Source organism: Solanum pennellii, chromosome 4, assembly GCF_001406875.1.
Source record: "Solanum pennellii chromosome 4, SPENNV200".
NCBI classification, from domain to species: Eukaryota; Viridiplantae; Streptophyta; class Magnoliopsida; order Solanales; family Solanaceae; genus Solanum; species Solanum pennellii.
Window position 1 is genome coordinate 2,452,233 of NC_028640.1, and position 27,500 is coordinate 2,479,732.

A 27,500-nucleotide genomic window follows, 5' to 3' on the forward strand; every position below is an offset into this window, starting at 1 on the left:
GGGGGGGGGGGGGGGGGAATGCAAGGTAGGGAAACTAATTGAAGTATTTTGTCCATGAAAACAAAAAAATTCATGGAGGTATGGAATCCAAATGACCCAAATAGATGGTAATAAAGGGGCCTCATCCAAAAAAGGAGGAGGATGAAGAGTGCCATTAAGAGTTGGCTTTTTTGCAAAAGATGTACACTTATACTTCAAGAGTTTCATTTCAGAAGTACAGAGAACGTAGATCCAACAAATGAATTATTACAAGAGTCACTGGAAGTAAAGAGGACAAGAATTTTCAAATTTCATTAATGAAATTGGCAAATTAACTTACTAGTATCATGAGAATAGTGTATAAGAACCAACGAAATATCTGCTTCAACATTTACAAAATTGTGAATATATGCTGAATTGGAAGTGAGCTGATGTATTAACCAAAACCATGGTGGGGCGGATATCTGATCGTGAACCGATAATGCTCAATTGCAGAGAAATATGATAGCAGTCCAACACGTTTTAATTTGAGTAAATAACCACAACATGAGGACCTTAAGGATGAAGAAACCATAGTGGGACAATTATCCAATTATAAAAAAGCAATAAAAAAACGGCCAAACAAATTGAAGACACTAAAGGAGGAGTTGAGGAGTTGAGTTAGGAAGTATCAAAAGAGTAGAAACAAATATCACAAAGATACATGACGACTTCCATGAATTAGAACCACCTATAAGAAAAATAAGCTTATCTGATTCAAGTGAAAACGAGCTAGCAGGGACATTGTTAGAGGAGAAGCTACAAGGGGAGTAGTTGAAAGGGCAAGTTGGAAGATCTTAGTAGCACGGAAGGTGATCTATAGAAAAAACGAGGATGACGAGGTTAAGGAAGACGAAGGCAATACTAAAAGTTCTCTCTTAAATGTTCATGGAAATAAAACTCTACCAGGAAAGATTGATCATTGCGAACTTTAGGGGTAAAAGAAATCTGTGAGGGGGAAGTACAAATTTATCAACATTTACACACTGATACGCACGGGACCACGGGTTGATGCCGGTTTTAAATGGAGTGTGATATGGAGCATCAATTGTCCTGCTTTCTCTTTGGTTACTTCTATTGTGTACTTAACATGATCATGTATGTGAGCAAGGTTTTCCCAAAAACAGAAATGCAGCTAATCGTTACAGCAGCCAATCAGTCTCTAAAGAAAATTGATGATTCATACAACCAATTCCAACTAAATTGGAATGAAGATGGTCGTTGATTGATATCTTACTGGTTAACAAAATATTACAAAAGATATAACTTTCTAATTACCATTCCGGATTATCTTCATATTCTTCATGACACTCTACAAAATACCCCTGACCCATTATTAAGAGGTCACATACACATACTCAAAGTAAGACAATTTACCCTAGAATTGAAAATTACATCCACACTAAGCATGCATTGTCCTGAATCCGAACCGAAACAATTCACAATACAAGATAGATACTGCAAGAGAACAATACAATTTACCTGAACTTAATCCACTGTTTCCACCAATACCCAGCTGATATTCTCAATATACCAATAAAATAAACAATTTGTTCAAACAATTCTAAGCAATTCCAAGAAAACCCAGTTGAGGAAACTGAATTTTCTTTCGATGGTGATGCTCAGACCAGCTTGCTCAGATTCTCAACAATTCAAAAAAAAAACCAGTTGGAAAAAGGTGATCTTTTTATGTTCCCTTTGATAATTTTAGTGTCCAGACCACCTTTCCCTACCTCCACCAATATCCAAAAACGCACAATAACCACATAAACCTCCCCACCAAAGCTAAATAAAATATGGGCTTACACTAAAAACCTCAATGTTTTCTAGGTTTTTTCTCCTTACGATTGAATTGAATATAAAAACTATAACTTTCCGTCAGCCCCACATAAACGATGAAATCAACCCCAAAAAGGATGAGGCAAAAAACGACGAGATACTTCTGACGAAGAACTGCCTCCGGTCACCGGTCACCGGTCACCGCCGTGATAAGGTGGAAGAATTGGGGGTTGCGTGGAGAATGAAAGGGGGGAATTACGGTTAAGTTTCGTGTGCAATTGTAGATTGTTTTCTTCTTCTTTCTCTTCTGTAAGTCCAAAAGGTTTTTGTTTAATTAATTAAGGAGACGTGAAGATGGCTACTTTTGCCTTCTTCTCTTTTACTTAGGTATAATAACTCCATTAGTGCATAGGGCTTTTNCTTATGATCGTGAGATGTGTTTTCGTATATTTTGATTAATTTTATAAGATAATCTTTCAATTTACATTACTGGGGTCAAATACTGTGATTAATTTTACAAGATTTATTTTGTCTCTTAGTTCTCATCACAATATCTCGAGCTCAACTAATTTCACGAGATGTATGTCACCTCTCGTTTCCATCACAACAGCTAATAGATATCAAGTAATTTTGTCCGCCTTATTTTTTTGTATTGAACTTGAGACACTAGAATTCTCAACCACTTTGCTAATTACTAGGTCACAAATACAAAATATAATTGAAAATTGATTATAGTACATGAAAAATAATAAGAGTTTATGATTTAAAGAAACAATTTTTATAAGTTTTTATTAACTATCTTTATGATTGCAATTTTGAAATGCTCAAATAAATATCTATCTATCTCTCTCTCACACACACACATATATATATAATATATATAAATCTTTGAAATATGAAACATGTATATATATATAATTCTTTGAAATATGAAACATGATTTGAAATAGCAACTTCTTTTTTTTAATGTCTAGAAAAATTTTAAGAGTTTAACACTTTTATGTTCAATTGAAAATTATTTTTTGATTCGTCTTTAAATGGCACATATTTAAAGTTAGTATATAATATAATATTATTTATCAAAAAATATGAAAAAATATGTTTAATTTTGCATTTATTATTTTACTGCAATCAATAACGATTTTGAATTTGAATTATATAAAAGGAAAATCAAATTCATATTGTATCATACTGATAAATATATATATATATATACTTTTTTTCATTGTAAATCTTTAGTACTTACATTCAAATAAATTATTTGTGTTTCAAACAATATATATCGAATAATGAATTATCATGACTAAAACTTAATTGAGATAGATAGACTTTAGCATATTATCCAATTGTGCCTTTGTATATAAGAAAAACATAAATATATACTCTCGTTTCAATTTATATATCATTATATTTTATTTCATGCGTATTAAGAAATTAAGTAAGTTTACCATTCTATTTCTATTTAATTTTTTAAAGTTAACTTTTCATTTAATGAATATGAATTAATTTATTTTGATTAATTAATTTGATCAATAAATATGAGTTATTCACTTAGTTTCTTCAGTATTGGTTAAATGCATTCTCAAAGCTAGTAACTCACAAGGACAAAAAATAGAATGAATATTATAATTTATGCATTGATTTTATGAAATGACAATTAACAAGTACGATGAATTAACTATTTATATAAGTAGTAAGGATGATATATAAAAATAAAGAGATGGAATAATATATAATATGATTTTATAGTTGTTTATTATTGTGATTTGTATTTTTAAATAATTTTCGAATATTACAGATTGCTTTCTCTATTTCAATTTATTGGTATTGAGTATTGACGAAATTTCTAAAGTCGATATATACATAATTTTTTTTTTGAAAAACGGTGTGATATACCCCTCAATTTTGTCATTTGAAGCTAATATACCCCTCGTTATGAAAGTGGCTCATATATTCCCTTACCGTTATACAAACGGCTCACATATACCCATGCCGTTACAAAATGGCTCACATATACCCTTCATTTAACGAAAGTTAAAAAAAATAGTTTTAAATTTATTTATTACTTTTAATTTTTTTAAAAAATATTTAGGGGTATATATGATTCTTCTATCAAAGTTCAAGATATATTTTAACTTTTTTCATACATAAATTATTTTTTGACTTCTTTTATTATAATTATTTGAGTTTCTTATTCTTATTTTATTTTATTTTTTTAGTTCCTTAGTTTAAAGAAAAATAATTTAAACTATTTTTTTTGTCTATATTGTTATTTCATTTTTGTATTCGAAGACAAAAATTTGGTCCATATACAATAAGTTTTACAAGAATATTAGTGAAACATAAATAAATTTGATTATCAAAATAATAATTCTAAATTAGTCATTGAAACAAAAAAAAAAGTCAAAAAAATATGTTTAAAGAGGATTAAATTTACTCATATGGAATTATATTTTTTATAAAAAATAATAAAAAGTTAGATTAATTTTTTTTTATTTCCGTTAGAGGAAAAGGGTATATGTGAGCCACTTGTTTATAAGTAGGGGTATATATAAGTCACTTTCATAAAAAGAGGTATATCAGCTATAAATGATTAAGTTAAGGAGTATATCAGACCCTTTTTTTTTTTCAAGAGTCCATCAATATTTTTGTTGGAAAAAAGGTCAAAAATACCCCTCAACTTTGGTTTATTGTTTAACTAAACTCTCGCCGTTAAAATAAAGTAAAATTTATCCCTCCCCGTTAAAATAAAGTTCAATTTACCCCTCCCATTACTAATTTCACCATAGTTACCCCTCATTTAACGAAATCCCCAAAATTGACCCCAATTATCCGAATTTTTTCAAAAATCCACATTTCCTATTTTTAACCCAATGCCCCAACCGTTTAGAGGATAACTTATTTATCTTTTACCCATTCTCTCAAATTTTCATATAACCCATTAACTTCTCCTCCATTTTTCTTCATTTCTCCTTCCTCCATTGTTCTTTATTTTTAAATGTATATTCAGAAGAACGATAGGATGCATTAATAAAGAATGAGAGGTTGTAAGTAGAAAAATCAGTCACTGTTTGAAAAAGAAAAAGGGGATCGAACACAAACACAACAGCATAGCTGAAAGATGGAGATTTGGGTATTAGAGTTGATTAGTAGTTTTAAGTTTTTGCCTCAAAGATTCGATCTTTGGTTCTTCATGTTCTAATGAGGATGATGTTCATAAAATCCATCAGGATATACGAATTGAGTGTGTGTTAGTAATGTTTGCCTCAAAAGATTCAATCTTTGGTTTTTTACACTTTGTTCTTCTTTATTAATTTTTGCCTCAAGAATTCCTTAATGAGTTATAGAAAAATTTATTAAGTTAGGCATATAGTAATATTATGAGTATTGAATTTTGAACTGAAAAGTTTAAAGGTTTGTTCTTTAATGAGTGGGAATGGGTAAATAAAATGGGTATATGATAATGGGTTAATCGGGTTATTTCTTAAAGGGGTCGGGTTATCGGATTAAAAATAGAAAATAATTTTTTAAAAAGAATTGGATAATTGGGTCAATTTAGATTAATTTTGAGGATTTCGTCAAATGAGGGGTAATTTTAACGGGGACGGATAAATTTAACTTTATTTTAATAGCGAAGGTAAAGTTAAATAATTTACTAAAGTTGTGGGGTATTTTTGATACTATTTTCTATTGCAAAAAGTAATGAAAAAAAAATTAAAATATTACATGTCATTATTTTCTTTTTTATATTTTTTTATTTTTCTCCTCATTTTGGTTTTCCAAAACCAGAAACAGTTGTGGAAGTGGAAGAAGACAGTATTGATAAACCCATGGCGACGGCGACGGCGACGGCGACGGCGACGGCGACGGCAACAAGGCCCGGTGTTCCAAAGTCGGCAGCTATTTCCAAAGGCTACAATTTCGCTTCTGCTTGGGAACAGGTTCATCCTCTGTTTTCCTTTTTCCCATTTTTTACAGTGATCACATTTTCTCCAGATTTACTAGATCTGTCTGAATGCATAACAAAAGTTATGTTTGATGACTGCATTGCACTCATCGCTGCGTAAATTAATGAATATAGTGAAGTGCTGTTTGAAAAAGAGAATCACAATATTTGGTTTGATGTATTGCTGGACTTGTTGGATTCGTTGCAGATTAAGAGAATCCTTTCCAGCAAATGTATTGGTACTAAGTTTCATGAAATTTTCACTGACCAAAAAAAAAAAAAAAAGAGAAAGAAAAGGGTGTCAAAATTGTTTCTTTGTGTGATGTGATGAAGTTCTCTCATTTCATTTCAAGCATGTGTTTGTTTGTTTGTTGCCTCGTTTCGATGACAGGATTTAGCAGCTTGTAATTGTGTAGCATATTCTCAACTAAACTATCTTTTCATGTTTTATTCTCATCGTAATGTGACATTGCTTCTCTTTTTCCTCGTTGGCTAACTAGCTGTTTTCTTATCTACTGACACTTTTAGTTTTAGCTTATTCTTGCAATTGCTATTGGAAAATCACCTTATCAGTAATCACCTCCATCATGGATTTGATCTTTTATTTTTTGCGTTTGTTGGCCCTCAACATGTCAAAGTATATTGTTCGTATTGATAGAAAGAATTGTTTGTATGTATGTACATGTGTCTATTTCAGGTCTATTGAAAGTTATTCCTTTAGATTAACTAAATCCGCATTAGTGGCTATCTTGATGTTTATATCTTCAACGACTTGAGCTAGTTTTCTTCTTACAGAATGCTCCGTTAACAGAGCAACAACAAGCAGCCATACAAGCACTTTCCCATGCAGTTGCTGAGAGACCTTTTCCGTCCAATTTGGTGAATTTTTCCTTCTTGGTTGGTTTCAGAATACATCTATCTCAAACTCAAATTACTTGTTTTTATTTCAATTTCCAGGATCAAGTTTCTGGACACGATAACAGTCTCTCTGTCTCAACAAAACTCAATTCTATGGAGGATTCAGGGGCCATTGAAGCAGTCCTTGTGAATACAAATCAGGTGAGTTACTTTTGCGAGTGGAGTCGAGTTTCTCCCATTTGAGGAGCAGTCTCTGTTCCCTTACTTTCTTTTGGTGCACGCAGAGAGTACCTTGTATAAATGATTGGGTGGAGTTTGTAGACAATTATATCTTGTTGTAGATGCTTTACTGTTTGGCATAGCCCTGGTATATGGCCAATCTGCCCATGATTATGAATGAAAAAATATTACCTGAATAAAAAAAACAATGTTTAGTTGGCACATCCTTTATTTTTTACATTTCCAGGTTGCAGATCTTAATATTCCATATTTCAAATAAGGGATCATGGATGATTTATTCCCTTATCAAAAAGGTTACATGGTCAGCTAAATGTTGGCAAGGAATCAAAACTAATAACATCTTGCAACCAATGCTAAAATATAGAGATATATTTGTGTAAGACTATAAAGTTGTAGTGTGTTGTACTCAGTGACTCATCAGCCACACATAACTGCTAAACCAATGAATATTTTTTATGATAAGGTAACTGCTAAATTGATGAGTTGAACAGAAGGCCTGATAATTGCTTGTTAAGAAGCCCCATCCATTGTTTTGGCTTACTAGATAATATGCCTCTCATTTTGGTTCTGATGATTGTCATTAACTAAAGAGGAAACGCCTTATGCTGGGCAAAGAATGACTAGAACTCACATTTAGTGAGAAATGATAGTCAATGTCTTCTGGGGTAGGAATAGCAAAATTGCATGGAATGTGTTCAGGGATGATGACCATAGTGGCTGTTTATGGCATGGACCCTACCTGCTTGAGTAGAACATTATTTGTGTCTATATATCAGAAAGACATGCAAAGCAATTTGTTCTAGAACTTTCCTCCATATTTGAACTATAGTAGGCCTTCCATGCCATGGAGTTTGTTCTAGATTCTTAATTTGCATGCATGTGAAATGATAGAGATAGCCCTAGAAGTTTTTTTCTTTTCTCCTTTCGTTTTATTCTAGGTAAAGAGATTGTCCAATCATTATGAAATATATACCTTGTCACCAAACAAAAGTTCTCTGTCAAAGACATCATTCAACAATTTATACACACAAGAACCTTGTGGGTGCACAAAATTTAACTATAGGAGGTGATTTCTCAACCTTACGAAATCCATTATCCACCCCTTTCAAAAGACCTACTCTCTCCTTCCAAAGAACCACAAGGGCTAATGGAGCTATATCCCGTGCCTTCATCTTCTTCTCTTCATAGTAAAGCCCCCCAGCTAGTCACACAATGAAGGTATGGTTTTCCATGTGTCTCTTTCCATTTCCGACGCCTTTTCCTGTTCAGTAAAGTCAAATTTCTTCATGGATCTTGGCAATTTGCATGATTCTCTTTACTCCAAAATGTTAAAAGTTACAGTCATAACTGTCAGGCTATTGGGCAGTGTAGTTGGAGTTAGTCACCATCCTCGGCCTCCATTTCTGGCCTCTTTGTTGAAGGAATTGCTCGATTAGTACATGTCACTGTCCAGCATCAGCAATCCACTGAATAAGAAGCTTTAGTTTTCCAAATTCGTTTCCATGGCAATCTTTGTGTTGCATTCTTGTATACGCTTGAATACTGAATATGCTTCCTTTTCTGTAATGCTGCTTGAACTTGATATGCGTTTCCTCTTCCCCTTTGTGCTGTTTTGTTGATGCAGTTCTACAAGTGGTTTGCAGATCTTGAAGCAGCCATGAAATCAGAGGTTGGTCTTAGCTTGTTTATATGTTTTCTGTTTCTTCCAAAAGTTACGACTCACATGCTTCCTCTTTTACACTTGCTGATAATAAAATATTACATATGCTTTCTTTCTGTGCATAGACTGAAGAAAAATATCAGCATTATGTCAACACCTTAACAGAGCAGATTCAGACCTGCGATAGTATACTTCACCAGGTATACTGAGAGGAAAAACAATGCTCATATACTCTTCTCTTAAGCCTTTTTGTTGTTGCTGTTCATCTATCTATGCTTACTTTCGAGTGACATGCCCTTACCCTTAAAAATGGCTCCATTGCAGGTGGATGAAACACTTGACTTATTCAATGAGCTGCAGTTGCAGCACCAAACAGTGGCAACAAAGACTAGAACCCTTCATGATGCGTGTGATAGACTGGTGTGTCAACCCATTTCTCTTAGCATGTGGGGTAACTTTAGCTATAGATTGTGCTTTTCTCTTTCATTCTGTTCAAAATTTTGAGGAACAGAGGAACATTAATTGTATGATAAGAGGATACGCTTAAGTTCAATTTTTTGATGGACATAGTTTGCCTTGCTTTATGATGTTGAAAGTCATCATTGCCAATCTATAATATGGATGGATTATGGATAGTTGCCAAATATCTTTAATTGCCACCTAGTACCAAGTAAATGCATTTCTTCATTTTGCGTTTACTTATTTTTTCTTCTATCTTAAGTGGCTGTTTGGCTTAAAGCATTATCTAGGTACAATTCATGTCGATATTGCATATTTATGATGTCCAGTGGGTGGTATTTGAAATTAGGAAGTTCCCTTTCAGTCTCTTATATTAATGAACATATAAAGAGGTAATAATTAACAACAGGGAGCAGCATTTGAATAATCTTCTTGTGTATTTCTTGTTTATTTGCAGCTTTTGGAGAAGCAGAAATTAATTGAGTTTGCAGAATCACTTCACAAAAAGCTCAATTACTTTGATGAATTGGAGAATGTAAGGTCCTACTACCATTTATGTTTATAATATTCCATTTTTATTCAATTCCTTTTGCACTAGTTTCCACAGTAGTCTATCTGTGCCTATGCTGAATTGCGTATGGTTCAACAGTCCAACATTAGCTTTTACTGTCATATCCTCATTTTCCTACCCTTAATTTGGGTATCATTTTTCTGATTAGGGTTAGGTTTAGGATTAGGGGGACACGGATGGCCTGCATCAACTATATTTTGAGTGCAGAGAGTTAATACTATCTACATATTTTATGCTTTGATACATTGGTGAGGAAATATACCTAACTGAGAGTTTGAACTTTGAACTATGGAAAACAGCTTTAAGAAGTGAGAGCTTTCTGCCTCAAGAGATATATGTTTCTTAATTAGATTTTTTCCACACCCACACACCGGAGGGCAGAGCTTTATTCTTTGTAAATGAAGCTTTGATTTAGATCGTTTTCTTCCTCGTGTTACAAATGAGTCGTCCAAAGCTATTCTTTCTTGTCTTCTCCGATCTAGTGCTTTTGGATTATTTTGACGTGTCTTGCTTAGCAAGTTATTTATTTAAGGTAATTTTTAATCTCATCTTTTGGTCAACTCTTATTTCTCCTATTTATGTGCTTGTTGGTTTCTAAAGGAAAACTCTTTTAATTGTGAGATTGAAAATGAGAGTTCCTGTTTTAAATTCCCTGTAGAGGAATAGGTTTTTCACTCTCCACTGTTGATATTCTTGGTTTAGTTATGCCCATCAGCCTAAAATCTTCTAATGCCTTTTTGTTAATTTACAATTAATTGGGGCATTGCATCAACTTGATTTATCTTGTGCTAAATTTCCATTCAAGTCCTACTCTTCTTATTGAACTTCTCTAAATGTCAAAATACCCAGTTTTCTGTTTTTTTTATTTAGTTCCTCATGGTTGTCTTGCACTCCTGTTTGCAGGTTGCAACCACTTTTTATTCTCCTAGCATGAGTGTTGGTAGTACAAATTTTCTACCATTGCTTAAAAGACTTGATGAATGCATATCGTAAGTGACATTTCATTTCATATTACTGCAATGAAATCTATGAATATTAGAACCACTGCAATGATGTAAAATCCATACTTTTCTTTGGTTATTTGTAAAGTTTACAATGTGGACATGCCTAGAGTCACAGGTTTCTTGTAGGGATTTAGTTCTTTTATCAAGATTAAGTCCTGTTGAATTAAGCTTGTAAATCTTTGCATAAGAGCACAAATAACCATTGTGTTTCTCCTCTGCGTTACTGAAGATATGTTGAGAGTAACCCACAATATGCAGAGTGCAGCATTTATTTGGTCAAGTTTCGACAACTTCAGGTACTTAAGAACTGACATCAACATTATGTAATACACTATCATATATGAAATCACATTTCTTTATACAGTTGGCATGGTTTAATGACATTCTTGGACGTAAGAATTCTAATCCCGTTGCCCGTTCTTTCTCTCTATCTGTTTTTTCTATGTCCTCCTGTAACCAGTCTCGAGCTCTGGGAATGATTCGCTCTCATGTTCTTTCCGTTCTTAAAAGTACTTCTTCTCAGGTAAATCTGCTTTATGCTTCACTGCTATATGCACCACAATCTTTGACTTGCAGATGAATGGTTGTATCTTCTGAGATAAATGTACCTATTTCATCAGGTCCAGGCTGCAATACGAAGCAGTGGTGGTAGCAAAACATCTTTTGCCGAGGGTATAGAGTCATCTATAATATATGTACGCTTCAAGGCTGCAGCAAATGAGGTAATATTGGAACATCTCCTTGCGTTTTAGTTTATAGAAACTCTATTACTTCGTTGTATCAGAATGAGTATTTCTAATCTCAAAAAATAAAATAAAAATAGAACTAGCTTTAACGTGTAATCCATGAACTTAATGATCTTAGTTACCTGCAGCTTAAGCCTATCTTGGAGGAAATTGAAAGCAGAACACCTAGAAAAGAGTATATTCAACTTCTTGAAGAATGCCACAAACTCTATTGTGAACAGCGCCTTTCCTTGGTGAGTATAAGCTGCTCCATTTAGTTCTCTCTCTCTCTCTCTCTCTATCTATATATATATATATTACGGCTTTTTTCTTGGTTATATTTTTTCTTCTCCTTGTTTTGCCATTTTAATTAGTACTCCTTCTGTTTCATTTAATTCAGATAAGAGGTATAGTGCAACAGCGGATCTCTGAATTTTCCAGGAAAGAAGCACTGTCGTCTTTAACTAGATCTGGATGTGCATATTTAATGCAGGTACATTCAAATGGCTTCAGTACTTTTTACAATATTTTGTACTAGAGAGCAGTGTGATTATTACATCTTGCCTTACAAATCTTGGATGACTGTTCTTTCTATGGTGATGGTGGTGGTTTTTTTTTAGTGTTGATGGGGGTATCAGAAGAAGAAGATGAAAAGACACAATTCAACGTTGACCTCCCAGTCTTGATAGTCATATGAATAATCCACATTCATTTTTCTTTTTATTTGATAGGATGAATTTAAAGCAATTATCTCATCCTCAAAAAAATCAAAGTAACTAGTTGTAAAAAAGTGAGTCACGTCTTACGTTTTCTTTTAATAGTTAGCTCATCTTAGTGTAGATGAATATTTCCTCTAACTGGGTCTAGGATAAATGAGCTAAAGTAATGGCAGCCTTGGTTTCTTTGATGAAGGAATCATATCTATATGTTTTTCTATGAATCACTATTGCCAAATATATATAGGAGGTTGCTTCTAAAAAAGTCTTGCTAAAGGCGTATTAGTGTAAAATTGTGTATGTCTCTCCATAATTTACCTTTGACACCGTAAATGCAGGTGTGTCAGCTAGAGCATCAACTTTTCAATCACTTCTTCCCATCATCTTCAGAGGACATTTCGAGTTTGACTCCTCTTGTAGATCCTCTGTGAGTTGCCTTACTTCTCTTGTGGGGTTGTTTCTGCATTTGAACCATTTTGCTTCTTGCATATTTCCTTTCCCGTTTTTTCTTTTCTAATTTTCTTCTTTTCCCTTTTCCTTGTCTTGGTTCGCTAGGGTGGGTAGGGGTGGGGGTGGGGAGGTTTGGATTATCTGTATTGTTTTTCATGCACCTTGTAAATAAGGAGCCAAAATTGCAATTTTTTTTGGTGCCTGTAAGACTTCGTCATTTTGGTAGCTTGTGCCGTGCCAGAGTTGCTATCAGTGGTAAGTTGGTGTAATCGTTTTCAGACATTATTCGAGTGCTAATAAAAATCAGTGTGGACTATGAGGCGGCCCAATAGCTTAGTGATTGTCAATTTAGATTTTAGGGCTAGCACAAGATTAGTTCCTGGTTTGGAATTTGAAGCCATCCGTGGGATCTATGCCTATCTATTCCTTTGAAAGAGCCGCTAAGATTTCCCTCTGGTCTGGATTTGCACCTTGCTTCGACCATCAGTTATGAATATGTGCTATATTTATATATCAAGTTAGTCTGGTCAACATTTGCTCCTGCGAAGCTTCAACTACTTTTTTGACCTTAAATTTTGGACTTCGAGTCACAAATGTGGAGGTTACATGTGAAACTTATAGTTACTTCAAGGCAAACAAGGTCCTTCGAGTATACGCCTTAACTTATTCTCCAAAACAAAAGTATAAGCTTTAACCTCAAAGGTGGGTAAACCGTTACTTTTTGAAAAAGGTGGAAGGAAAATTATTTAAGTGAAGGGTAAGGAGTTGGCTCATTACCCATTAAGTTTCAAACCGTGTGCCAGTTGGCCCTTGGGTTTCTCGGTCAGGTGGGAAAGCAGTCTTCTATGCCCGGAAAAGTAGAATCAGAAGTCTGGTCTTATTTGCTTTCATGAAGATTAAGATGTTTGAATTTGAATACACATCTGAATATATAGTTCTAAATGGTGGTGGCGGTGATGGCTATCGGTGGTATTTGTGAGTAGTAGCTAGTGTTGATGGTCGGTGGTAGTAGTGGTGGGTGGTGGTAGTGGCGGCTAATAGTTTGCAGTGGATAATAGTGATAACTATTGGTGGTGTTGAATGATTACGGTGGTTTGACTATATATAGTGGTGATTGTCGGTAGTGATTAGTGTTTGTTGTGGTAATGGTGGTTGGTGCTGATAATTGTAAATGTGGCTAGTGGCCGTGATTATAGTTGGTGATCTAGCATCTAAATACATTTCATGGATCCTTGAAAGCTGTTATAATATACCTGATTTGTTATAAAGAGATAAGGTTCATGTCCCCCTCTTTTTTTGTACATTATTTTTGATGGACAATGTAGGGGTCAAGCTAAATCTTCCACTCGTAGTAGAAGTAGACCACTAGAGACGGATTAAATAAATAATAAGTGGCAGTATTGGCAGCGGTGGTGGTTGTGGGTAAGGATGGCGGTAGTTGATAATTATGGGCGGTAAGCCGGTAACGTGAATGGATGAAATTGTTGAACTACCATATTTGTAGAATTTTCTAAAAAGATATCTTAATGATATTAAGACTTGATTTTAATAATTTAGATCTATTCAGACTCGTTAAGTGGTTGTAACATGAAAAAAACAAATGCATTTAAGATTTGAATGATTCAGATCTAAAAATAATCGGACTTAATGACTGAGATATGAATGGTTAGGATTAAGACCATCATTAAGTTCAGACAAATGAGGCCTAAGGAAACCTAATTGTTGTCAATTACTACGTGTTATGTGCTTCTTTGTGAATTATCTCTTTGCTGACTCCTCTCACTATCTGGGGCTTCCACTCATTTCCCCATTGGTGATACATTAAACTAGATGTCCATTGCACCTGTATCTTTTGTTTTGTTCATAAGTTTTCTTTTTTCCTTCTCTGGGTGTTTTAACTTACATGTATGTCCTTCCTGATTGTTGGGCAGAGAGACAGAAAGCCTTGCGCTTTTACCCATCAAAATTTGACCTGGAGTATAAGCTTCATCATTTTTATAGTTTTTGTTGTCAAGTTAATGTGATCAGATAATATCAATGAAGTGAGTTCAGTTTCTAAAAGCATCAATAGAGTGAGTTATGGTTACTGATAGTTACTTATCTCTGCATAACATGATATGAATAATCTGTGCATAGCATCTAAATCCACATGCTCCTGACCCATCTCTCATTTGGTCCAGTTACAGCAGTTTAATGCAGCGTTGACACGTTATGCTCCCTCCGTCCATTTTAGGTGACAGAGTTTAAAAAAGAAAGAAAGACTTTTGAAACTTGTGGTCTAACAGGTCATAGACATTTATGTGACTATAAACATATCATTGAGCATAGAACTGTAAGTTTAAAGTTGAATAGTTATCAAAAAGGAAGAGGTGTCATTCTCTTTTGGATAGACTAAAAAGGAAAGTGTGTTGCATAAAATGGGACAGAGGAAGTATTATCTATGTGCCCCTGAAGCTGCTGGAACTTGAACTTTGTTTTTTTGATGATAAGTAACTTGATCATTAAGGTTACAATTACCTCCCTACCAACTGCAGGTGTACTTTCCTCTATGATACATTGCGTCCTAAACTTATTCACGAAACAAATCTGGATGTTCTTTGTGAACTGGTTGATATCCTTAAAGTTGAAGTTCTAGGAGAACAATTGAGCAGACGGGGGGAGTCATTGGCTGGGCTACGTCCAACGCTGGACAGAATTCTAGCAGATGTACATGAGCGATTAACTTTTCGTGCTCGCACCTATATCCGTGATGAGGTAACATCCCAAGTATTGCTCGGGCATTTCATTTAAATGCTGTTTGGCGGCTTATCTGTTACTCAGACATGAGATAATATTATGCGAACTTTGCGCATATTATTGTGCCACTCACTTTAATCTCTTTAATTTTCCTTTTCGCTTTCTTTGACTTTACCAGTTAATTAGCATTCTCATGGATAGATGAATAGTGCCAAAATTAGTTACAGGATAAATTAGGACTTCTTTTCTGTTGCATTGATTTTGGTTAAAAATGGAATGTTCATTTATACCAAACATAAGCAGGTAGCATCTCATGGTATATACTATATACTGTTGCTCAATATCTTAAACTTTTTCTCTTTATTGTTCTCGTAGCTGGACTATCTTCCATTGCTGTGATATGTAGTACCTTCCAAACAGAATAGCCCATTAGTGAAAATGAAGGATTTTTCATTGGATTTTGAAACACTTATCTTTTCAATTCTTTCCTATGAGTGGCTTATCATGATAATGTACTCGAAAGTTGACCCTTGCACAGTGGAAGGAATATGCTTTGCGGCAGACTTCTGACAATTGGACATATCCAAGAGGCTCTTGAGTGAATTATACCAATTTATGTGATGTGGAGTAACCTTTTGGAATTTGAATCTAGTATGTACTTCATCCCTTTCTGGTTACCTGGTTTCACTTAGTGTTGGACATACTAAGGAAAAATAGAAATCTTAAAAGGTTGTACATTATAGTTTTTCTCTTTTTGCAAACCCAAAGCCCCGAAAGAGAGAAGATTTCAGCCAAAGGCCTTCCAAGTTACAACTCTCTGTCTACTTATTTACAAGTTCATGGAAAATATAGGCCTATCCATCATTATGAGGAAATGCTTTCGTGTTCACCTTATTTTTGGTATTGTTGATTTGATATTTGTTCAATGTTCATTCGGTTCCCGAGCTAATCTTTTCTCCTTCCTGCCATACTTCCCTCTCTGCTTTGTGCATCATTTGTTTGGATTAATAATGCAAAGTGGTATGAGCTTCAATGTTGTATAACTTCACTTGAGATGTGTTTAAATGGGAAACATGGTCAGTGATGATTCATATAGCTGGTCCCAACTAGTTCCGAGTGAGGCGTACTAGTTGTTGGTAGGAGTTCCAATGGATTTGTATGGAGATGAAAAATGTCGTCTATTAGGGAATATGATAAGTTGGGATTGATAAGAAAAGGAAATTAGACTATATAAGTTGGGGTGACTGGAGTAAAGTGCACATGTATGTTTGGTTTCTGTATGCTTGAACTTCCTCAGATGTAACCAGTGGTCTACAAATAATTTGGTCTGCCTTCTTTCCCTGCTTTGTTTTCAGATTGCAAATTACCTTCCTTCAGACGAGGATCTGGATTACCCTAAAAAGTTGGAGCAATCTGTTTCAGCAGAACTGGATTCACCATCTGTAAGTGCCAAACTCCTTGTCCTGTGACGTGTATTCAGTTGAATTCTACATATATCTTTAGAGGAAGTAAGATCTAGGATGGCTTTTATCTTTATCTTTTTTTTGGGTCTTTGTACTTTTTTTAATGGAGAAGTTTGCATTCTCTTATGGAGGTTCTGTTAATCAATATCTTGCTGAATGGTGTGAACTGACTCTTCTTGACCTGTGATTCTAGTTGGATGACATTTATTGTACAGTTCGAACTACAAAGCAAGCTATATTAAAGTTGAAGGTGTAAAAATTGGAAATTTAGAGGTCTGGTGGAATTTGTACATTAAAATTCTTTTTTCTTTGGTTATTTTATTTTCAATAGGTCAAATGTGCTGCTTTAGCAACCTTCACTAAGACTTGGTGTATATCGATAAAATTGTTTTAGAAGAAAATAAGTTGACTATTGCTGATTTATTTAACTTGAATTTGTTTTTTTGCTGATACTTTTCCTGCCTCTTTGCTGTCAAACATGATTTTCTGCATTTTGCACCATATTCTATGTATCAGTTTTTTTTCTTTTGCTACCTTGCACCATATTCTCTGATTCCTTATTTTAAATTTGGTACAGACTGAACTAAATCAAGATGTTTCCGGAACTTGGTATCCTCCACTGGAGAAAACCATATCATGTCTATCAAAACTGTACTGTTCTCTAGAAACAGCTGTTTTTACTGGATTGGCTCAGGTAAGCAGTTGGTTTCTATTAGTGTCCCTTTTAATCGTAGCCAGATATTACTGGATCCTTATTTTCTCTTCTTTTTTTTTTCTCAGGAAGCTGTAGAGTTCTGCTCGTTATCCATTCAAGTAAGTTTTCTTCTTTATTGAAGTTCATGTATTCCGTTCTGCTGATTATGCTGTTAAAATTTGTAATCTTGTATTATTCATATTTTTTGTTCAATATGCTGTTTGTTATTGCTGAACTTCTAATTCCTTCAGAAAGCTAGCAAACTTATTGGCAAAAGATCGTCATCAATGGATGCACAACTTTTCCTAATAAAGCATCTACTCATCCTGAGGGAGCAGGCAGGTTTCTCTTACTTGCTTATGAAATTCCTAGTTTTTGTAGCTGCTGGATTCTAACTTAAGATGCCTTCCAGATTGCCCCATTCGACATAGAATTTTCAGTCACGCATAAGGAACTTGATTTTTCACATTTGCTGGTGAGTATTGAGTATCTGCCATTTATGCTGGTATTCATTTCTTCGTTGTCCACCACTTTTCTGCTGCAGATGTATATTTCTTTAATAATTACATTATCACACTTCGAGAAGAGGCTCTTTTTGGATATTTTTTTGGTTTGTTATAAAGGCAGAGTTTACTAGTGAAAGAATGGAGATGGGTTATTCTTTGTTAGCTCTTGTTATAAGAGCTTACTAGTGAGAGGGGAAGATACTTTCCCCACGACTCTATTTAGATTCCTAGAGCTTCGAGGAAGGTGTGTTTCTTTGTATGGTTGGTGGGAAGGGGTGCGGTCTTAAAAGCGGCAAATTTGAGGAGGATCACCTTTGTTAGTTGGTGCGTTATGGGTAAGTGTGCATGAGAAAAACAATGTGTCTAATCGGTCATGGAGGGTGGCCGTCAACTTGTTTAGGATGCAATGGGTGATGTCAGGCATAGTGAAGGAGGCATGACAAAGTTGGATTTCGGGCACAATGAAGGATGCTTTACAAAGCTGGACTCATAAGAGGGGGAAGAGAAACTTTAGGGCATAGAGTGTTGCCCCTTTAGCAATCATGTGGGTCATTTGGAAAGGGAGAAATAGGAGGGCATGCAAACGAGTGGAGCAAGACTCGTATAATTGCAGAGTAGCGTTTTGTCTCTAGTTTCTCTTTTGGTGTACTTTCGAGGTCCCTATTTGCATAGAGGATTGAATCTCTTATGTTGAGAACCATATTTTGATCTAGTCTCTCTTCTTTTGATATACGGCTTATATACGGGCTACTACCCCCGTTTGTTAACAAAATGATTTACCTTCTCAAAAAGAATAATTCTATCATTTTATAGTGAAACGGACCATCAGTTTAAGCCTTCAAATCTGAGCTTTGAAACTGTGCGTAACTGATCCTCGGGGATTCTCGGTTATAATCAAATAATAATCTAATCACATCTCAGAGCCATTGAGCAGCTCCTATTCTGTAGTGGAATGGACCATCAGTTTAAGCCGTCAAATCTCATGCTACATGTGTCCAATTTCTTAGCTATACAATGTTTGATTGACTGTTAGATTGTAAGAGTTACTTCTATAAATTTCCAGGAGCATCTGAGGCGGATTCTAAGGGGTCAGGCATCAATCTTTGACTGGTCGAGATCAACTTCATTAGCTAGAACTTTATCTCCACGAGTTTTGGAAAGTCAAATTGACGCCAAGAAGGTACCTGATCCACTTATTTTACAGTAGTTTTTACTTGAGTAGCTATTTTTATCAATGGATTGTCGTTATTTTTATTAAACGTTCTCGTCTAATAAAAAAAGATTAAATCTACATGCATTTTGGTTGACTCTTCTGTATGAACGATAATCACTTAATTGTAGTGTCAAAAACAATTATCACTTAATTAATCACTCTACACCTGAATTCAAACTTGTTATTATTAACAGTCGTCATAATATGATAACTCTCTTACGGACCATTAACCTGCATCACACTCCTGGTTTATCCATACTTGGGAGCAGTTTTGCTCGAAAGGTTATTCACATAGGTGAATTTCAGTATAAAGAATTGTTCATTTCACTTTTTTGTTCTGCAATCTGTTCCACAGTTCTTTGCTTAGTGATACCATAGATTGGTAAACAACTGGAGGGCATTGAATAGCATACTAATGTCGAATACCATAGTTCATCACTATCCAAATTAAAAAGAAAAAAAAAGGACATCTAGGAAGCATGTATTCTCAAGCTCTGAACAGTGAGTGGCAGTACATTGTACACTAAGAGCTGTGTTGATCTTTGTTTAGCATTAGCTGACTGATTCATGCTGATAATGATTAATGATGTCTGAGAACCCTTGATTTAAGTCCTTTTTAAATTGCTAGATTGTTATTGGCCACATGCTTAGAAAATTTGTGCTTCCTCGTTGTCACGACTCAACCCACCGGGCCGTGCAGGCACTTACTCTAACACCTAGATAGGAGAACCCTTACCCTAAAACTGAAACATGAAATGCGGGAAGTGAACAATTATAGGCTAAACACCTTATTTAAATATGGCAGTGCTCAAACTTAGTTAAAAAAAAAAGTATTTTTGTCCAGAATTAAATTGAGCCCACCCAAGGAACTAGTCTAAACATTTACAAGGGCTTCTAAAGAGTACAAATTATGAAAGAAATAAGAAACAACTCCCACCATAAGGAAAGAAAAGTGGAAGCTGTCAGAGATCATTATCGTCTTCTCCGATGAAACTTCACTGAATCCTGCAACCAGACTATGCCAAGTGACATAGCAAGAGTAGTATCAATTCATACAACACGTACTAATAGGCATCATCAGTCAATCTGAATCCCACATAATATCATGCAAATAATCAAAGAACCATGAAACTTGGAGATATAATTAGGACCCCGACCCTTCAATCATCACCCTTGCTACCAAGCAATGCTACCCTGGAACTCATACGCTCTATCCCAAGTCACCCACCTCCTTCCGCTGCGAAATCTACCATCTAAGCCCTTTCCCCCTCATATCAGATCATTACCTAACACTTCTATTAGATAGACTTTCCAAACCACTCATTCTACCAACACCAGAATTCCTCCACTATCTCCATTCCTGAATCCAAGTCCACTACTAACTCTGTAACCGTTCGACTACTCTCCCTCAAGCTCTCATGCCAACACCCTATCCCTTGACCAATTTAGTAAAGCACCTGCAAAACCCCTACTAAACCACCTTTATCAGATGACAAAACCGTGCAAACTAGTGCATAAGCAAAACTCTCCGTCAACATCCTGACTTAACAACCACCCGAGACATGTACCTATGCTTGATTCATCATACCTTTAGAGTAACCCGAACCACAAAGGATCCCTAAGACATCATTTATAGTGTTTAACATGCAATCCCGGTTTAAATTTTTTTGAGTTCATTCGTAAGACGTGTGTGTCTACTTATTCAACTGTATACAACTTTAAGTGCTTACTTGTGCACACCCAAAGACGACATAGATATCAACTAAGGCCAAGTAAAGAGCACATTTATATATTATAACTTTGTTTTTATTGTTCTTTTCCTGTCAATTTTCTTAGTTATTCATTAGCTCTATAATCTTTTTTTTTTTGATAAATCAAATAAATCATCTCAACTTATGCCAAATCAGAATTCCATTAACACTATTTGTGAAATTCCTGGATGCATCCATTGCAATTTATGCATTCTCAAGATCATACAAAGATCTTAAAATTGGCTTTGAACCGGTATTCTATCCCAATTGTTCTGTACAGACAGTTTTATTTTCTTCACCATAGTTCTATGGGCTAATAATTCGGATGCCCCTTCCTTTTCTTTTGTCATCATAGTTATTAAGTTGGAGGTTTGGATACGTCCAGAGTCTAAAGAATTATGGTTAAGCAAGCCAAGACTGAACACTTGGAGTCCAAGTTCAGTGATGTGACACATGATTCCGACGAAGAAGTGATGCTTAATAGACATGTCATCCAAAAGAGAGGTAGTTTCAAGTATCTTGGGTCTATTATCTTGGGGATTTGAGAGATCAGCAAGGATGTCACTCACCATATTGGTGTTGGATGGACGAAATAGAGGCTCACATCTGAAGTCTTTTGTGAAAAAAAAGTGCCACCTAAAGTTAAAGGCAAATCTATAGAGTGGTGGTTAGAGTTAGACCAACTATGTTGTATCATCTATGGGGTAGAGTGGTGGCCAGTCAAGAATTCTCACATTCAGAAGATCAAAGTGTCGGAGATGAGGATGTCGCAATGGATGTGCAGGTATACTAGGTTAGATGAGATTAAAAATGAGGATATTCAAGACAAGGTGAGAGTGACTTCGTTAGAAGACAAGATGTCGGAAGCAAGGTTGAGATGGTTAGGACATGTGATGAGGAGATGTGTGGATGCCCCATTGTGAAGGTGTGAGAGGTTGGGTATGAATCAATTCATGAGAGATAGTGGGTAGACCGAACAAGTATTGTGAAAAGCGATCAGACAAGATATGGTGCAGTTGCATCTTACCGAAGACATGACCTTAGATAGGAAGGTGTCGAGGACACGGATTAGGGTAGAAAGTTAGTATGACGGAGTACATCCATACTGGTAGGTAGGAGTGTGTTGTCTTGTTGCCCTTATCAGTAGTTGTAGTACTACTCTTTTAGTTTCTTGTTCGTTATTTCTTTTACTATCTATTGTTACGTGTAGTTTGATTATAATATTATTTTATGGAAGTACTGTTCTGCTTCTTTCAGTTGTTTTTGTTACCGTATATTGTCTCTCGTATGTTTCCATTACGTTTTCTCTAAACTGTTTTTGTCTTGTGTTGAGGGTTTATTGGAAACTGTCTCTCTACCTCACATCTGAGGTAGAATTAAGGTTTGCGTATAGTCTACCCTCCTCAGACCTCACTTTGTGGGACTACACTAGGTATGTTGTTGTAGTTTCAAAGTTAGGTATGCGTAGAAGGGTGGTAAAACAGGCTTACGTTCGCCTCTTTGTCCAGTTATGCTTGACGATTTGTTATCCTTCCTTTCTTATTTTACATTCGGCTTGCCCTCTTCCTTCTTTGAAACAAGGGTATCGACATTAACATGCGACTTTTTCAACCCTCATCATTGGAAAAAGTTGGGCAGGGTATGAATGATGAATACAAGATTTTTGAAGTTCAATTTGTAAAAAGCTTCTTTGAATGCAGGAATTGGAGAAAAGCCTGAAAACTACTTGCGAGGAGTTCATTATGTCAGTGACTAAGTTAGTTGTGGAACCATTGCTTTCTTTTGTGACAAAGGTTAGTTCTGTTTTCCATTTTCATCTTTTGTTGTTTTCTTTATTTGTAGGAGCAATCTTTCAACATTTTCAAGAGGAATTAGGTGTTGACAGAGTGGAAGGAAACATTGTGGTGTATGGAAGGAAGAATAGGGAGAGGGAAAAGGAAAAGGAGGGGTAGGAAATGAAGATAGGAGGAACTAAAAAGATGTGATCTATGGATATTAGGATAAATAATTGAAATATGAGAGGGATGATGACCTGAACAAAAGGGTCATCATCAAGATAGGCATAAGAAATTGGGGGTAAATCTACCCCACTTTTAGAAACTGAAATGGAGGTGTCAGATAGTATTGTGAGAAGTGTGCGGTGTTAAGGGGGTAGGGTAGAACGTTGGAGGAATGACAGGAAATTAGAGATTGTGGAGGTTAAGAATAGTGAGTTTATGTTAGCATCTCAGTTTTGATATACTGGAAATGGGATGGGATGCAGTGGGGATTTCGAGGAGGTGGTTATGGTCTGTGGGAGGGGTCTAAGGAGAATTTTGGGAAGAACTTTAGCTCTTTACCTGTCTCCTTTATTTTATAGAAATTTGGTACTCCAACGAGATGGTTAAAAACTCAAGAGCTGCAAAATATTGGAAAAACTGAAACAACAACAGCATACCCAATGAATCCCACAAGTGGGGTCTGGGAGGGTAGAGTGTACATAGTCGAGGTAGAGAGGCTGTTTCCGATAGACCCTCGACTCAAGTGCAGCAATTTCAGGTTTAAAGAAGAAGAAGACTCTGACAAAAACATAAGAACTAATAGGAGAAGCAGTGCAAAGCCTACAGAAAAAAATATGAACAGCCACCGAGTAGTGCGGTAGCCGCTACATAATAAACAGATGAAGATAGATATCAAAAACTAGAACTAACAAGAATAGGTCTAGTACCACGACAAACACCACTAGCCTGAACTTTTGAAAGCAAAGCAACACTCCACTACCTACCAACCTTCTGCCCTAATACACGACCTCCACACCCTACTATCTATGGCCATGTCCTCACTCAGTAATCTAGAGCTGCGCTATGTCCTCTCTAATCACTCCTATCCAATGCTTTTTCAGGCTACTTCTACTTCTCCTTGTGCCTGCTAAATCCAACGCAACCTTTAAAATTCAAGGATGATGGAACCGCGCTCTACCCTTTCCCACTTAAATACTGGACTTAGTTCACTTGGGTTAGGGCTCAAACTTATAATGTAAGACACAAGTCCCTCAACCTTTGAGCTAACCCCTTTGAAATTTTACATAGTCATCACTATATCATGTATAACACAAAGACACACCAACATGAAATCTATAATTTAGGTAACTAGCTACAATACCACCTGTTATCTATAATTCAGGTAACTAGCTACAAATACCATCAATTATGTAATTAAATGATGCTGATTCCTTAGTAGACATCATAAAATCCTTGAAAAATGAAATAGGACATACTGTTGCTTTTTTGAGAATCTGGAAATATGGCTACTATCATAGCCTTTTTGCTGATTTTCAATATGTGACCCTCTTTTTTACAAAAACCATAAGTGATTTAACCCGCACTGTCTCTATTGAGTCATTATCATTGGTATTTGACCTGAGACGTATTACTGATGGACATGGGAAGCAGTAATAGGACTTGTATCAAGGTCTGAATGCATCGTGAGCTTAAGTGTTAGAGTTGAAATCTGATGTTTTTATGACCTTGTAGATTTGTTCATTTCCTTATGAATCTTCTTTTTGAAGATTTTAACTATTAGGTATGAAATGTCTTATAGGTTACGGCTGTTAAAGTTGCATTATCTGGTAGTCAAAATCAAAAACTGGAGTCTGGGATTGCAAAGCCACTCAAGGATCATGCTTTTGCTTCACCAGAAAAGATTGCCGAGCTTCTTCAGAAGGTAAACAGATAGATAAGCTTATCTTTTGTTGAAATAAAGAAAAAACCTTTGTGCAAGACTGATTTTGTTTTACACAAATTGCTGAATGAACCATAATAATCAAACCAATCAATTTACTGGTCGACAAACATCATGCCTGCTGATCATTTGTTATTCAATCAGTTTTTCCCTCTCTTTTGACCTACATGCTGATTCATATTTGGCACAGGTCAACACAGCAATAGATGAAGATTTGCCTAGGGTATTGGTAAAAATGAGGCTCTATCTGCAGAACTCATCGACACGTGCAATACTTTTCAAACCCATTAAGTAAGATCTTCTGTGCAGTTATATCGTGATAAAACCTGTTTAATTTGTTTATATTTTAAATCTTTATACTTGTGAGAAGTAAAGGCATAGGAACATATTATTGAATTGTGTAAACCACATTATTACAATGAGCCCATAGATTACAATCCTTTTACATGTAAGACAATATATACTGAGCTTCTTACAAATTTAACTAATACGAGAATTAATGAGGGACTAGGCGAAAGTACGTGCAAGCTAATTATTTGATGTCACAAAATTTGTAACAATATCTCCCAACAGTTAAGTTGTTCGGACTCGGTTGTGGGTGTCCGTTATGGGTGTGGATCTAGAGATCGGTTCCTTACATGATTTAAATTTTATGATTATGCTAAAAATAATTCAAATATCTTAAAGTAGAGTTATGAAAATATGTCTAAATTATGGTGGACTATTTGGAAGAGCAATACACTAACTTTTGAGAGCAAGTTAGAATATGTAAATATTATTTAGTACAAATGCATCTCCTTACTATTTTTTAGGTGTAACATGACTTACTAATCATCTACTAACCATTATAGACTTCTTGAGTTCATTTCACTTTCAACAATGATATTGACCTGAAAATATCTCTAAAGCACCTTGTGGTTGAAAACTTTTTAATCCAAATATTTTTTAGTGATAAAAAAAAAAACCTAAATTATGATTTCACCCTATCTTTTGTTTTGATTTCAGAAATTATTGTATCTATTTCAAATTTCTCTATCTATTTTGGTGAAAGTATCCAAAATAGGTTGATCCTATCCGGTACAGATCCCACACCCACACCCATGTCGTGTCGACACGGGTATGACACCGAATGTGAAGAGTCTGTGCAACTTAGCCTGAGAGTATTTTTTTCTCTGATGAAGTGACGTTCAATCTAAATGTGTTTAGTTCTCCAATGGAACATCGGATTTGGCACAACACTAAAGGCAGTTTGACTATCACACAGGTTCCATCTTATTGATTCTTTAAATTGTAATTCTCTGAGGAATTGTGTCATCCATCCATCCAAACTAGATCGAGTAACCACACTTAGGTTCTTACTTTTCCAAGACATAATTTTACTCAGAATTTATCTAAAGCATACTTCTGTTGTGATATAACTATACTTGATCTAGACAAGAGCGGCCTCAATACTTAGAATATACTTCCATCTTCCTAAATCCTTAGTTTGAAAGTGCTGAAAGAGATGTTGCTTCAGACTAGTGATATCATCCTGATCGTTGCCAGTAATACTGCAATAGCAATATGTTAACATAAACCACCAAACAAAAAAAATAAATTGAGAGTGATCAGCTTCACTACAAGTCATGCCAAACACCTGAATAACTGTGGTAAGACTGTAGAAAAAGAATGACTCAAAACAAGTTGGAGAAGTGCACTAGTGTGTGGAGCAGATGCACCACCGTAGACCTTGTTGTTGCCGGCACATGGGCGTCTATGAAGTGTCAGATGCCGGAGGGGCTTGCTGGGTGTGTGTTCGCTTTAGTTTTCTGAACCTCGTGGTAGTGTTGGCTTTTTGATGACAAATTCAGCCCTAACAGTAGCTGGAAATTAAAACAAGGTGACCTGTCTGACTTAGTTCTCTTTCCTGGATGCGTCTCATCATTGCTTTGATACCATAAGTCAAGGCATGGGAAAATACTGTTGAATTATGTAAACCACATTAATACAATCAGTCCCCATTTATAGACATTACCATCCTTATCCATGTAGGACAGTAAGTACATTAAATTCTAACAATACTTTGTGTCTGTATTTGTCCTTTTGTGGGTTTAAGTTTCCGAAATTAGATGGATCAATTCATTCTGTTCAGACATAAGGAAACAATAGTTCTCCTTTTTTATGTCCATTCCCAGCATAATCTTGTTCATTCCCTAATTATGAGGGACAACTTGTTGAAATTTTTGTCCCGGTTTCCTTTACATGATGTATTTATGGTCACAATAAGCTACAGCCTATGCATAGGTGGCGTGCCAAAAAATGTAACTTGTGACAATGGCTTCCTACAAGAATGACGTAATTATTAAGGAAATATACAAACAACACACATTTAATTTCTGTGTGTTAAGGTCATGCTTTGTATTGTTACAAGTTCTGTACTTTGTACTTCTATCATTTAAACGATTCTGAAACTCTAAATCTGTTTTCATATTTGTGCAGGACTAATATATTGGAAGCACACATTCAAGTGCTATCCCTTCTGAAAAAAGAATATACACCTGAGGATAGACAAGACCTTGTCAAGATGGTCTCAATGCAGGATTTGGAAGCTAAACTAGATAAGCTTCTATAATGAGCTTCCGTTATAGAAGCTTATCATTTAGTGGTAATCATAAAGCTTCCACGATGAGCTCCAAGGCGATGCTTTCTTCAACTCCGACTTCTGTAATACCAGAATTTATCGTGGTGGAGGTTCCGGGAACTGCATGGAGGAAGGTTTTAACCCCAGTTCAATTCATATACATCGATCATACATGTAAAGCTTTGTTGAAGAGTTGACTTCTGGATTTGTCTGTTATCAGAAGAATTTCTCATTGATTCACCCAGGTTGTAAACAGAATTTTGATCGTCATAGTTTGACTTGACGCAAAATCTAATTAAAAAATGTGAACTTTTGGGACATGATCTTAAACATATTATTATACTATTTTGGGTGTTATAACTTTTATGAAA

At 35.4% G+C, this 27,500-nt stretch overlaps 2 protein-coding genes across 4 annotated transcripts in view; one reads left to right on the top strand and one right to left on the bottom strand.

Moving 5' to 3' along the window:
* The window catches only part of LOC107018266 (autophagy-related protein 9), a 9,746-nt gene extending 7,571 nt beyond the window's left edge, over window positions 1-2,175 (bottom strand). The window contains exon 1 of the mRNA XM_015218700.2: window positions 1,501-2,175. The gene's annotated coding sequence lies outside the window, so the exon portion shown is untranslated. The remainder of the gene's footprint in view (window positions 1-1,500) is intronic.
* Window positions 2,176-5,558: 3,383 nt separating this feature from the next.
* On the top strand, window positions 5,559-27,500 carry LOC107018073 (conserved oligomeric Golgi complex subunit 3). 3 transcript variants are annotated; one of them, XM_015218438.2, is made up of 25 exons: window positions 5,559-5,738; window positions 6,539-6,622; window positions 6,701-6,802; window positions 8,466-8,510; window positions 8,627-8,701; window positions 8,826-8,921; window positions 9,418-9,495; window positions 10,435-10,520; window positions 10,765-10,831; window positions 10,996-11,058; window positions 11,156-11,257; window positions 11,410-11,514; window positions 11,661-11,753; window positions 12,315-12,403; window positions 14,961-15,180; window positions 16,518-16,604; window positions 17,203-17,319; window positions 17,406-17,438; window positions 17,571-17,657; window positions 17,732-17,794; window positions 18,889-19,005; window positions 22,490-22,582; window positions 24,369-24,491; window positions 24,700-24,800; window positions 26,988-27,500. In XM_015218438.2, exons 1-25 carry the CDS (start codon window positions 5,628-5,630, stop codon window positions 27,118-27,120), a joined length of 2,370 nt encoding a protein of 789 aa, XP_015073924.1. In that variant the 5' UTR covers window positions 5,559-5,627; the 3' UTR covers window positions 27,121-27,500. The 3 variants fall into 3 exon arrangements, with proteins under 3 accessions (XP_015073924.1, XP_015073923.1, XP_027772291.1); XM_027916490.1 differs by having other exon boundaries at window positions 5,566-5,629; window positions 5,660-5,738; window positions 6,539-6,802; XM_015218437.2 differs by having other exon boundaries at window positions 6,539-6,802.